Source organism: Erpetoichthys calabaricus, chromosome 12 (genome assembly GCF_900747795.2).
Source record: "Erpetoichthys calabaricus chromosome 12, fErpCal1.3, whole genome shotgun sequence".
Lineage (NCBI taxonomy): Eukaryota > Metazoa > Chordata > Cladistia > Polypteriformes > Polypteridae > Erpetoichthys > Erpetoichthys calabaricus.
In genome coordinates, this window is record NC_041405.2 from 102,713,149 (window position 1) to 102,727,845 (window position 14,697).

Here is a 14,697-nt window from a genome sequence, read left to right on the forward strand (position 1 = left end):
TTTTCTGCTGATTAGTGTCAAAAAAGTCAAATTTGTATAAGTTGAAAGGCACTGTATTGAATTAGGCATGAACATGCAACCACATGATCTCTTTGACACACAGAAGCCTAACATTGAATGAGCAGATATAATCCTGAAGGGCAGAGGACTTGCATGGCATAATAAGGCGTTATGTTTATCTGAGTAAAATATAATTTACTTGTTTGTGTTTTTATCTGAATGGTGTAGTTTTAACGTGATCTTACAGAATGTCTTCCTCCATGATGTAGTGTCTCACTTGTTCATTGTTACTCTTTTACACATGTGAGAAATGCATTTATTCTCCTCCATTTTAGTTTCTGAAGAAATTATGTATATTAGCAAATTACTGATGTGAAGAGCCAGGAGTGAACGATGTTACATGTGCTAATGTATTTATCAGACAAAAAAAATAAGAAGAAGATACAGTAGTGATGGATGAATGCATTTGTCTGCTTACCAGAAAGTGGATGCCTTTTGGGAACTTTGAAATAGTAATTGATCTCACTGCCATTACTCGAGTACCAAGTTTAATGAACTGTAGCTGCCCACAGAGAATAAATGAGAAGGCAGATTATCCATTCTGTGCTCAACAGGTTTTACAGACGCAGACGTTTCTGCAGAGGATGTGGGAAGATGTGAGGAAAGCATATTGTCAGAAACAAAGCACCACACGAAGTAAACATATTTTTATCATCAAAGTCATAATCTGTTACACCCTTTTATAAAAACTCTATCCTCAACCTGTAAAATAAAGTTATTATGCAAGATCATTCTTGTATTCTGTTCTGTGTTATTCAACATACATTCCTTGAGAGAATGAAAGGCATGCAAAGTACATCAACACACACTTATTTTCCTCAGGCATTTAAACATCCATCCATTCAAACATTTTCTGATTCCATTATCCTCATCTGAGTTTCAAGATGCTAGAGTATGTCTCAGTAGAGAATGCAGAGAATAAACAAATCAACCAAACTTTTTAAGTGAAGTAAGTTAATTACAGATGGACAGACAATTGACAGGAAGTTGACTTACAGGACAAAGAATAAAATGAGAAGTCAAGCAAAATGACACCTTTTATTAGCTAACTAAAAAGATTACGAGGCAACTCAGACCCCTTCTTCAGGCAAGATGTCATTTTTTAGTTAGCCAATAAAAGGTGTCATTTTGATTGACTTCTCATTTCATCCATAATGGCTAACAGGGTACAACACCCTAGCACTACAGGACAAAGAATAAAACACTTTGAAGCATGCCAGCTTTTTAATTTAGCATAAATTCAAGATGTTGCCAAATAAATTATATGTTTGAGGTGACTGATGGGAGGTTAAAAAATTCTGGGTATTTCTTATCTATTATACTGGATGATACATTCACCAGCTTTGTGGGTGATGCATACATGAAGAAAAGTTGCTTATTAAGTTTCATAATTTCACTAAAGACAAAACAGGAAACAAAGAACTTCCAATAAAATGCCCAGGTTTTAGTTTTGTTCCTTAATCCAATATTTTCAAAATGTCTGCCTGTATACAGTACTGTCAAAGAAGAGTCAGTTGAGACAGAACCCTTTGAAGGTTTACATTTTTCTTGTGATTTCATGCAGCAATAAAATATATTCCTTTTTGGAGCATATATAGAATGGAAAAGTATAAAATACCACATTAAGTCAAAGATGCAAAATATCCTTTAGCTGTTTTGATTTTATCTTATATATAAAACCAAATATATACTGTATATATTCATTATGCATAATAATCTGATTTCTCTTTTGCTTTTTTCTCCCACTAGAGTGATGATCCGAGAAGTTAAACGACTGGATAACATCAGCTTGTCTCCTTTAGTCTCTCTTGTAACTTGTAGTCTACAAGGACTGGACACTATTAAAGCTTATGGAAAAGAGAAGGAATTTCTGGACAGGTTAGTTAAAAATGATGAAAAAAACATTTAATCCTGTTAAGAATGAATTCCTCATGATTTAAAAACACAGGCATTATCATTTAAAGATTTACATTAAGTGACATATTTTCATTTCAGTTTATATTTCATTGAATGGATGTTAATCAATATTTATCATGCCCATAGAAGTGGGTCAGTAGGTCCTTACTGAGCCAAACTGGAACTTTAAGCAGGTTTATTATTATTATTATTATTATTATTATTATTAACTGAGTGATATCTGTACACTTTAAAATTAAGAACATCGAATTCTGCAATTTCTGCATGCTAAAGCACTACAGTATTCATTAAGGTACAACTGAATAGTACGAGTATATAAAAAATTAAACAAATAACAGACTTAAATTAGGCACAGGATAGGATTAGTCAATTGAATTATACTACTACTTCACTGCTGTTTAAAATGGCAGCAAGCATTGCCATGTGTCCAGACTTTTGGATTCAATTCTAAAAATAAAATCTCAAAACGTTCATAGAAAGATAGAGAAAGGGATTTAAACCAGGTTTAGGAGCTTTATTTTGTTCTTTGAAAACATTTTATGTCATTCATTTTTGACCAAGTTTGCTTATTTTATTTTTTGAACTTTTGCTAATTTTACCAACACTTGGCATTTAACTCTGATTACAGAAAACCCATATCCCGATCACAAAATAATTTTTTAGAGATTTTGGCTTGTCTTTCTTCATCAAGCTTAACAAGTGCTGCTATTTTCTATAATGCAGTGTAGCTACTAGGCACGTGCTATACATGTCATGTGACCTGTGACTGCTTGCATTAAACTGTACTTATAAAAGGTATTCCCCCTCCTTGGAATTCTCCACATTTTATTGTTATACAACATTGAGTGACTATAAATTTAATTTAGTCTTTTTTGTCAAAGATCAAAAGAAAAATATTCCTTTAATGAAAAATTAAAAACAGATCTCTACAAAGTGGTTTAAATTAATTACAAATATAGATAAAGTACGTGACTGCAATAGTATGCATCCTTTTAATATGACACACTAAATCACTGCTATAGCCTTTTTATATTTAGAAGTCACAGACTTAGAGTATGGCACTGCTGTCACTCTACCTAAAGCAAGCCATTCATTAAAAACTGATTGATTGTGCAAGAAGAAGACTAGTGATGGAGGCCACCGAGAGAATTGTGATAATTGTGAAGGAGTTACAAAGCTACAGTGGATAAGATTGGTGTCACCGTGTAGACAAAAATTGTCACTTGTGTGCTATACCAGTCACAGCATTAGACGAGAGTGGCAAAGATAAATCCAATGTTAAAAATAAAATGCATGGTATCTAGAAAATAGAAGATTCAAAAAACTTTGCATGCAGTAACTAGTGTGATAATATTTCGAGGAAGCCAGGAAATGTCATACTTTTTTACTTTGAGTTTGGCTAGCACTTTATCAGTTTTAGTGTAACAATCTTTTGGACTTTCCAGGTTTGACAACTTGGTTTACAGTATCAGTTTACAATATCTTTTTATCATCTGCCAGTCCTTTCCTTAGTGCCTTGTGCACTGTCAATGCAGCCATCCTTAACCTACACAGTGTTTAACTCATGAAAGTTACTTGGTATTTAGACCATTACAGACAATATATATTTGACAATAGGTTTACATTCTTTGAGCAATTATATCTCAAATTCATTATCTCAGGAGCACGCTAGTTTTACTATATGCAAGTTGGAAAATGTTCAAAGACAGCTGCTAGGCTGTCCTCATCTTGTGTCTATACTCCTGGTTTATACTATACTGTTGAGTAATGATGAAAATATAGGCAACATTTGCAAGCTTTTCCAGATTATCTGAAAGGGTGCATTCCTAGATGACCCAGAAATAAGACCTTTTAATTTGAATCTCAGATAACGAATAGAAATCAACTACCAAGAAGATGCACTTTGCATTCATTTGTGCAAAACACGATTTGCTTCAGTTAGAGGAATCCTCCACCACCACAAAGCCGATATTTTTACACCCTGAGTTGTATTTAGTGATGGCTGAGAAAAACACTTAATCTTATGTCTTCATGTAGAACAGAGATCATAAAATTCCTGATAAAATGTGCTTCAATGGAGAACCAGCTTGAATAAAAACAAGCAATATTAAAAATTCAATTTCTTTAAAAATGGCACATTGAACGCATTGATTTTGATTATGGTTATGCAAAATATATACAGTATCCAGAATGGTTTTACAAAGCATCTGTTTTAGTAGGTTTTTGTTTTTGGATGACTTACACCCAGATCAAATGCAAATGCAAAAAAACAGCTTCTTTGTCTGAAAGTTTTGGTTTATCACCTAATGGCATTATATGGATAAAAAATTGATAATAAAATCTATTGTGCTATCTTAAATACTCTGTTTGCTTGTTGTCATCTTACTTGGTCAAAAGGATGTTATTCCATTCTCCATAACTCATCAGGAAAATAGTGTCAAATTTTACTTAAAACAAGGATAGATCAAATTGTCTGTTTAAGGAAGAATCTTAAAGTTTGGTTAAGTTTAGAGCTTAGTTATGGTTAATCCATGTGTAATGGTTCATTGCATATCTAAATATTTAAGAGTTTAGGACAATGCAGTAAGAAGTTGAAATGAATTTCAGTCGAACATTTTCCATGTTTGGTGTTTCTCATTTTCTTATTCAATATAATATATTATAATGTATATAGCTACACAACAATGCTAAACATTATTTGTTGAAGACTTTCTCATTTACTGGCCATGATTTAAGCTATGCCTTTTTTATTGACTAATCATTTTAATATTTGCAGAAATAATAAATCATCAGTTTATTTGCTTGTTGCAGCTCTATGCACAACTATACACACGTCTTCCACTGCATTTCTTTCTGGAGCTCCTGCCACATGTCAGATTCTCCTTAGTGGTTAAATGACACATATTTTTTTAGAATTATAGATTAACTGACCAGATAGTTGTATATTTCACTGTATAAGTGACAGAATTATTGATGACTACATCTACTGTTTTAGTGATTTGTTTTAACCTGAAATAAAACCACAGACCAGCAAATGCTAAGCATGTTATTTATTTTAAGGTGTTTGCTGTGTGCTTGAAGGAACATGCTGTACTGAGTTACTCTTGATTAGTCCAAAGATTTATACAGAGATGCATTCAAAGGAATTTGCATTGTAATTGCACTGTTTATTAAAAAAAATATCTACACTCTGCATTGTTCTTTATATAGAAAATAAATGCAATAGTTGTTTTGCTTGCAGAAATTCTGTGTAATTAATTGAAAATTTTAGAAATGCCTGTAAATGGGATGCTAAATTCAGAATGATTTTTGTCATATTGTCTAAGCGGGTCTTTTTGGCAGGTACCAGGACCTACTGGACTCTAACATGGCAGCTAACTACCTGTTCTCCTGTGGGATGCGCTGGCTTGCTTTACGCATGGACCTCATTAGCATATTCATCATTACCCTGGTATCCCTTTTCATCATTGTCATGCATGGACAGATACCACCCTCCTATGCAGGGCTGGCCATTTCATATGCTGTACAGGTAAACAAGTCACTCTGCTTTCCATATATATTAAATAATCAATTATTCTTTCATTTCTTGCATGACTTCCTAAACCTATTGCTTATTGGTTTATAGATAGATAGATAGATAGATAGATAGATAGATAGATAGATAGATAGATAGATAGATAGATAGATAGATAGATAGATAGATAGATAGATAGATAGATAGATAGATAGATAGATAGATAGATAGATAGATAGATAGATAGGAAAGTTGGATTTTGCTGTATTTCCTAAAACCATTAACTCACATTAATATAATGAGTGGCACCTCCACATCTTCAAGCTTGAGTAATGGATAGGGTGTATAGAATCTACTGTGCACATTCTTTCCAAATATGCATGGGTTTCTCTAGAGACTGTGGCTTTCTCTAATGTTCTAAGAATATTGTTAGGTCTATTTGGTATGTCACAGCTCACGTGGTGTGAGTATGCCCTCCGACTTACTGGAAACCTATCCAGAATTAGTTCCTGCCTATACTTGTTGCTGTCAAAATTGACCATGACTCTAGAAGACCTTATACATTTTATTTAAAAAAATGCTTCATTTTAGAACACAATTTCATATGGTTAGATACCATGATTGTGAAGAAGTAACTTCAACTTATAAAAATACCAAACTTATTAATAGGAGTGGTCTTGTAGGGACTGTTGCAGCTAAAATCCATTCTTGAGAAAATTCAGTACTACAGAAGAGATACAAAAAGACATAAAGAAGGGAGCAGTAACTAATGGCAAGAAAGTATTATGGAGTAATGAAAAAAAGTATGTTGATTCCAGTCTGTAGTTTCTGTGAAGCCCAGTGGCAGCTGTATCATGATCTGGAGTGGCATTTCAGGTGATAGTGTCGAGGATCTGGTCAAAATTGATGCAATGATGACTGCTGAGAAATACAAACATCCATCCATCCATCCATCCATTCTCTTCCACTTATCCGAGGTCGGGTTGCTGGGGCAGCAGCTTGAGCCGAGATGTCCAGACTTCCCTCCCCCCGGCCACTTCTTCCAACTCTTCCGGGGGAATCCCAATGCGTTCCCAGGCCAGCCAAGAGACATAGTCCCTCCAGCGTGTCCTGGGTCTTCCCCAGGGCCTCCTGCCGGTTAGACGTGCCCGGAACACCTCACCAGGGAGGCATCCAGGAGGCATCCTGATCAGATGCCCGAGCCACCTCATCTGACTCCTCTTGATGCGGAGGAGCAGCGGCTCTACTCTGAGCCCCTCCCGGATGATTGAGCTTCTCACCCTATCTTTAAGGGAAAGCCCAGACACCCTACAGAGGAAACTCATTTCAGCCGCTTGCATTCGCGATCTCGTTCTTTCGGTCACTACCCATAGCTCATGACCATAGGTGAGGGTGGGAACATAGATCGACTGGTAAATTGAGAGCTGAGCCTTGCGGCTCAGCTCCTTTTTCACCACGACAGACCGATGCAGAGCCCGCATCACTGCAGACGCCACACCGATCCGCCTGTCGATCTCACGCTCCATTCTTCCCTCACTTGTGAACAAGATCCCGAGATACTTGAACTCCTCCACTTGGGGCAGGGCACTCCACCCTTTTTCGGCTGAGAACCATGGTCTCGGATTTGGAGGTGCTGATTTCGATCCCAGCCACTTCACACTCAGCTGCGAACCGATCCAGAGAGAGCTGAAAATCACAGCCTGATGAAGCAAACAGGACAACATCATCTGCAAAAAGCAGTGACCCAATCCTGAGTCCACCAAACCGGACTCCCTCAACGCCCTGGCTGCGCCTAGAAATTCTGTCCATAAAAGTTATGAACAGAATTGGTGACAAAGGGCAGCCCTGGCGGAGTCCAACTCTCACTGGAAACGGGTTCGACTTATTGCCGGCAATGCGGACCAAGCTCTGGCACTGATCGTACAGGGACCGAACAGCCCTTGTCAGGGGGTCCGGTACCCCATACTCTCGGAGTACCCCCCACAGGATTCCCCGAGGGACACGGTCGAATGCCTTTTCCAAGTCCACAAAACACATGTAGACTGGTTGGGCAAACTCCCATGCACCCTCCTATAAACTAAACATTATATAAACAAAATATAAACATTTTGACTAATTATGCTGTAACTTTGGAAATGCAGTTTATTTGCAAAAACTTCATTTTTAGGATAACTAGGGGGCTCCGCCCCCTGCTCTCCTCACTCACCCAACCCCAGATTTGGTTAACCGGATATACAATTTAAAGAGTTTGTTATTTTCCTGGGAATTGTTACATATACATTATTTTCAATTTAACTTTAAAACTTTTGTAAAAATAATATTTGTTCTTTATTTCTGGCCCTGGGCGTGGTAAATCTCTTTGTCGCAGGACGTATAATGCTACTCGCGTTGTGAAGGGGGTGGGGGTGAACACACACTAAGGAGATGCGTTCGGAACAGCTGCTGTCTTGCTGCTGCTGCTGGCGAGCTGCATGCTCTGCTTGTCGCGCTGCACGTCGATCATTTAAAAGCCTGTACAGCAGCTTTCCTTTTACCACTTCGTGTCTCTGCCGTTCTCGTTGTGAAGGGGGGGCTGAACACACACTAAGGAGATACGGTCGGATTATCTGCTGGCTTGCTGCTGGTGAGCTGCGTGTTCTGCTTGTCATTGTTTGAAAAGCTGGGAGCACATGAAGTGTGTCTGCCAAAAGCATTCCAACAACTGCTAGGTTGGATGTCCGTGAACTTGTTTTAAATTGTTTGTAAGTAGGGCGTGACGTGCAAAAGTCACCGTCTCACAGGTTTTGCTTCCTAAGGTTGTAATCTAGTCTTGTGTGACGTCAAAGTGTCTCTCCAAGATGATTATGTCTTGATCACTTCGCTCAACCCCACAGGAGGTGCGCTATGCTCCTGCCTTTTCACGTCTCTCCCACTTGCGTTGTGAAGGGGGGGAGCTGAATGCTCACTAAAGAGATGTAGACAGATCAGCTGCTGGCTTTGTGCTGCTGCTGCTGCTGCTGCTGCTGATGTTCGTGTTCTGCTTGTCGCACTGCGCGTCGATCATTTAAAAGCCTGAACAGAAGCTGTCTTTTTGTTTCACTGCCTTGTCTCACATGACATTAAAGTGTCTCTCGCGGGACGTCAGATTGTTTTCCGAGAAGATCACGTCTCATCTTCCTACCAAGATTTCCCAAGATTTTTTTTTATAACAGAGAGAAGACATAAACACACTGCAAACACTGAATCATCCATCCATCCATTATCCAATCCCAGCCAACACAGGCCACAAGGCAGGAAACAAACCCCAGGCAGTGTGCCAGCCCACCGCAGGGTGCGCACACACACACACCAAGCACACACTAGGGACAATTTAGAATCGCCAATGCACCTAACCTGCATGTCTTTGGACTGTGGGAGGAAACTGGAGCACCCGGAGGAAACCCACGCAGACACGGGGAGAACATGCAAACTCCACACAGGGAGGACCCAAGAAGCGAACTCGGGTTTCTTAACTGCAAGGCAACAGCACTACCCACTGTGTCACCATGCCACCCACACTGAATCATCTTTAGAAATAATTTTCTTTGGTGCTGTTAGACTTTTGCACAGTGCTTAGTCCTGAACAGGGTTGTGGCAGCCTATCCCAGCCATCACAGGGAGCAAGGCAGAAACAAATCCTGGACAGGGTGCCAGTCCATCGCAGGGCAAACCCACACACAAACCCCAACCACACACTAGGGCCAATTTAGGATCACCAATGCATGCCTTTGAACTGTGGGAGGAAACCAGAGCACCCAGAGGAATCCCATGCAGAAATGGGGAGAACATGCAAACACCACACAGTAAAGACCTGGGACACGAACCCCAGTCCCCTTACTGCAAGGCAGCAGCACTACCACTGTGCCACCATGCCATAAACACACACACACACTCCAATCAAAACTTTTAGAACACCCCAGTTTTTCCTTACATTTATTTAGTTGAAATGCAATGAATGACCTAAAATGGGGAAAAAGTAAGCAGTAAACTACCAGAGGTTTAAATTTAATGTTTAGGTTAGCAAAAACGGAAAAAAAAGAATATTACAAATAGACCTTCTTCAGGGGACAAATAATAGGTTATAATCTATAGATGTTCTGCAGCAATTAAAGTAAATTCAGCCTTGCAAGTTGAAGCAAACAGTATTTTACAGGAATCCCAACTTTGGTTAATAAATTAAAATCCCTCTGTCTGTCTTTAAGCAGAGTTGCAAAGGACTGTTGTTGCTACACCCTCTGAAGTACTACTTGAACAATACTACACTGTAGAAAGTAATAAATTCCAGCGATAATTAACAAATGAAATGAGACAGAGCACTATATTACCCTTAGATATGTAGGCCTTTCATTTAGAGAAATTACAAAAAAAAATCAAAGTGAACGGTGTCCTACACAATCCAAAAGCAATTGGAAACTGGAAGAAACTCTGATAGGAAGAGATCTGGTAAACCCAAAGTTACAACCCAATCAGAAGACAAGTTTCTGAGGGTCACCAGCTTGTATGATAGGCGCCTGAGAGCACAACAGCTTCAAGCACAGCTTAAGAGTGGTTGAAGAAAGCAGGTCTCAGTTTCTGCAGTGAAGAGGAGACTTTGTGCTGCAGGTTTGACAGGGCGAGTGGCGCTAAGGAAGCCATTCCTTAAAGGACAAAATAGGGCTTTGAAATACTGGCTACACTTCTATTCTTAGAAATGATTTAAACAACAAAGAAAAGTTTTTTAAATTTTCTTTTCTCTGTAGTTGACAGGACTGTTTCAGTTCACTGTGCGTTTGCTTGCTGAGACAGAGGCAAGATTTACATCAGTAGAGAGGATCAACCACTACATAAAGGTATAGTCCTACTTTATTTTATTTTTAAAATGCCTGGTAATTGCATAATGGAAATGCCATAAGTATAAACCGAGAAGTCGAAGATCTGGCATAGTAAATGAAATGTACATACCTGTAAGCTGTTAGGTTGCGGTGTTATTCTAATTGACAAGTACGAGTAGTGATGTGGTGCTTATTGGTCAGACATGCAGGTACCAATTTCACTGTACTCTGTACACAGCAGAGCACTGCTACCACTACTACTACTACAGTATGTATAATATAAATATTACAATTCTAATGGTCCTCTCTACAAGTTAGTCTGTTAAAATGTTCATTTTTTATTATATTCTGCAAAGCTGAAGTAAAGTGTGTAATGAAAAGTCAAATAAAAACTGTATAACATTCATTTGTATTAATTTTGCATTTATTTAACAACATTCCTATGTAGAAAATGTAAAACTATTATGTATTTTATCATGAAAAACACCACAGAAGAAAAAATAATGAATTTTCAGGTTTAACTTCATGAACATAATCATTCAGCCTAAGTGACTATGCAGGTTATTTTGCCAAAAGATATAATCAGTTTTAGACAGTGTTAAATTGTTGCTTTAAAGAAATATTTTGGAAAAGGAAGTTTACAGTTTTTTCATTTTTTTATGATTAAATAACTAACAGTTATTTGAAAAGGTTTATTTACAGCATTGATATGATAATGTTAACAATCTTATAAATGTAGCAAACTGCAATAAATAAGATTATCAGTAATGGTAAAGGAAATAAAAAGCCTGTTTTCAAAGAGCTGGTTAAGTCTGTTTCAGGAATCAGTTTGAATGATGACTGAAAAATAGTAAATGTGATTTCAAACCACAGGAAGGAAAGAAAATGCCTTCTGCTCTTCTTAGACCAATAATGCATTTAGGAAAGGAAGATCCTGAAATACAAAGTTATTTGACTTTTTAAACAGATAAATAATGTAGCAGATAATGCCAAAACATAATGCATTATTTGCTAGGAAAATTATACCCTACCTGCTTCATATGCAAAATCAAAGAGCACAGTTAAGAGGAATGTTTTATCTATTAATATTTTGAGAATCTGTGCTTCAGGCTTGTATATTAGTTATATCAGTGCAAAAAAGATTAGCATCTCAAATCTCATCAATAAATCTGGAGAGTCTGCAAAAACTGAGAACAATAATTGTTAAAAAAACAGGGTGATCTTAATAGCTGGTCAGACATATAGTGAATGAAATTTGATACAGACACAGGCAAAGTGTGACTTTAAAAATAATAATAATAATTAATTCCAGGTAATGCAATATGACCAAATCTATTTGATCTATTCTATGATCTATAAAAAAATGTAAAAATAATTTTAAACTAAAGGACATGTCCTAATGTGACAGGCTATAGGAAGTTTAATGTATTTCATTTATTTAAAGAGCTTCAGTAAAAAGCCAAATTTCCCAATGGGGACAAATAAAGTTCTGTCTAAGTTAACTTCTTCAGTCCTGAGGAGGATTAAACAGCAGTGCATAAGTGTTGAACATATCATTAATTTTAATCCAGCAGAAATATTCCAATCCAGACATACTGCACATTTTAACAGATATAAACTAAGAACAAGTGATTTCAAGGCAAAAACCAGGAAACACACTCATTCAATGAACGGTCAAATGAAGCTGGTACTGACATTCAAACTATTCAGCCAAAGCAGAGGCACTGATCATTTTTTAAAAGTCACAGGATGAGAAAGAAAAAAATTGGGGCATCTTTTATCCAAACTTTCTCGATGGAATAATAGTTTTCGCTTGTTTATAAAATTTCTTATGTTCTTTTATATAGAACCTCGATTCAGAAGCCCAAGGACACATCCCAGACTCTCCTCCTGCCAGTAACTGGCCCAATGAAGGAGCAATTCAGTTTCAGGATGTAGGAGTGCAATACCGTCAAAATCTACCACTTGTCCTCAACAAAGTGACATTAAATATTTTACCAGAGGAAAAAATTGGAATTGTAGGGCGGACTGGCTCAGGTAGGTGTCTCAAAGAAAAAATGCGTTTATCTTTGGCCATTTTATTTTTCAGATAGAACAGTGGGGCATTGATTAGTTACTGCTTCCTCACAGCTTTAAAGCTCTTGCTTCAAATTCTGGCACAGTTACTATCTGTGTGGAGCCCTTAATGTCTGCATTTGTTTTTCTCTGTGTCAACAAATTTCCTTCCCTCATTCCAAAAACATGCAACTCTAAATTGGTCCCTTATGAGCTAAGTGTGGATGTACTGTGTGTGGCATACTTCACAGGGTAAGTTCCTGCCTAAAGCTTGCTATTCACACAAAATACTTTTGTCATCAGGACTCTCAACTAAAATAAGTACATTTGATGATGAATGGCTATAACGTTTTGCAATTTTGTTTTAAATAAATAAATAAAGTACTTGTGCAATAATATTGAAAGTGAAAAGACATGATTACACCATCTTGTGTTCTTTATGTAAGAGAAACAAGTTTACACAGCAGATAATAGTCAAGTGATTTTTAAAAATGGCATGGAAAACAGAGTTTGATTTTGAAACAAGTGTCACAAGATGTCAGGCTTAGAAAACATGTGTTCAGTTAGTTCCCCATTGTGCATTTGCCTTTGTACACTGCTGAGTTGCTGCTGTGTTTTGCTTCTATTTCCCTTTGCCCATAAAATAAATGTGGATGTAATTTCTGCCATCTCACTATGCATCATCAACAAAGCAACAATGCTTCTCCATATTAACTGAGTTAACTCTAGTTAAGCAGTAGAGCACTAATTTCTTTGTTGAAGTGACTCTGCCCTTCATCACCTCTCACATTTAATTTCTTAGGAGTCCAAATCACTGAGTTAGATCTCAAGGTCCTGGAGTGGGTATTTCAAATGGCCCATTTCATCACTGGAGCCAAGTTTCCATTTGTACAAGATTTCAGTAATAACAGATGTCTGAAGAAAGTACTTTCCATCATCTCAGACCCCATACCCTAGTGATAAACTGTTTCCCCTCCTTCTATCTATCAAGTGATATTGACAAATTTACTTTCATACCAGCAGATTCAGAACAGATTTACTATCAGGAAAGTAACTTACATAGAGTCATCTATTTGGATTGGGCCCATGATACTACCAACCAGCCATTGCTCACTAAGTTCCTTGTACTGTCAGATTGTTACTTGTACCGTATATTTGTTGCTATTGTTAAACACCATTGCTGTGTTTTTAATGTATTGCAAGTTTTTAATTTTTTTATTCATTTTTTTTTTAAATTATCAATTTGTTTTTCAGTTAAAGGATAAGGTTGGTATTTTTCAAGTCAAAATTATTTCTTCACAAACATGCTATATATGCATTTGCCATGCAAAATTGTGTTCTAATTCTGATTGCGTTCTATAAAAAAAAAATCTTGTTCGCACAGGCCTTTTACATTGCAGTCTATGGAAGCCAAGTCAAGCCAAGACAGTTGTCGAGTATTGATCCACATCTTCTGATACTCACACACTGTAAAATAGTTTAAACATGTTATTTTTGAACAAAAAAAAAAAAAAAAAAAAAATGGCCAATATTATGAGATTCAGACATTTTAAAAGGAGACTGCTGTGCATGCCATCTCAACGTTTGTCTTCTTCCACAGTAATCTTTCACCCCCTGGGGTTAGTTTCCTCCTGACAGATCAAATCATAGTAAACTTGTCATTTCACGTTGGAACATATCTTTTATTTTGACAGAAAAAGGCCATGGTTGGTTTCATTTTGATTTACGTCTCTATTTACGTGAGAATTCACACAAGTGAATATAGAAATGTATCCTTATCCTTACCCCATGCCCTCTGTTGTAAAGCACCAGCAATTTTTTGGAATTTCTAGAAAGCGATTAACTTTAGAACTCAATTTCATGTGGCAAATGCATATACACCATGTTGGTAAATAAATAGCTTTGACTTCAAAAATACCAAACTTATATTTTAAATATTATAGATGAATTTTATTAATTATGATTAAGTCATATTTGTATTTGATTGTTTATATGCATCAACAAATGTTTTAGTAAAAGAATGCGAATATCCCAATTCCTCATATTTTATTCTTTGGCAAGGTTTGTTGGCCCTTTATTTAAAAAAACAGCATTTCATCTGTACATTTTCTGAACTTGGCTGTTCCATTACAGTGTTATAGGTAGCCAGGGCCTTTATCAACAACACTAGTCAGGAGTCTGAGCTGTAGACTGGTCCATAGCAGGACATAATAAGGGATATACTGCTGGACCAAATTAGACACCCCGTTTAACCCAGGATTCATGTCTTTAAATTATGGCCCGAAACTAAAATACCCAAAGTAGACCCCAGGAGGTCATACA

The 14,697-nt window shown here is 37.0% G+C and overlaps 1 protein-coding gene across 4 annotated transcripts in view; it reads left to right on the forward strand.

Annotated features, from left to right (window-relative positions):
- The window catches only part of wu:fb13g09 (ATP-binding cassette sub-family C member 5), a 141,423-nt gene that overhangs the window by 115,276 nt on the left and 11,450 nt on the right, over nt 1–14,697 (forward strand). For 3 of the 4 annotated variants that reach the window (XM_028815935.2, XM_051934350.1, XM_051934351.1), the window contains 4 exons: nt 1,810–1,938; nt 5,320–5,506; nt 10,249–10,338; nt 12,168–12,357. In XM_028815935.2, coding sequence (XP_028671768.1) covers nt 1,810–1,938; nt 5,320–5,506; nt 10,249–10,338; nt 12,168–12,357 — 596 coding nt within the window. Of the gene's footprint in view, nt 1–1,809; nt 1,939–5,303; nt 5,507–10,248; nt 10,339–12,167; nt 12,358–14,697 lie in introns of all 4 variants that reach the window. The other variant, XM_051934352.1, reaches the window with a different exon arrangement.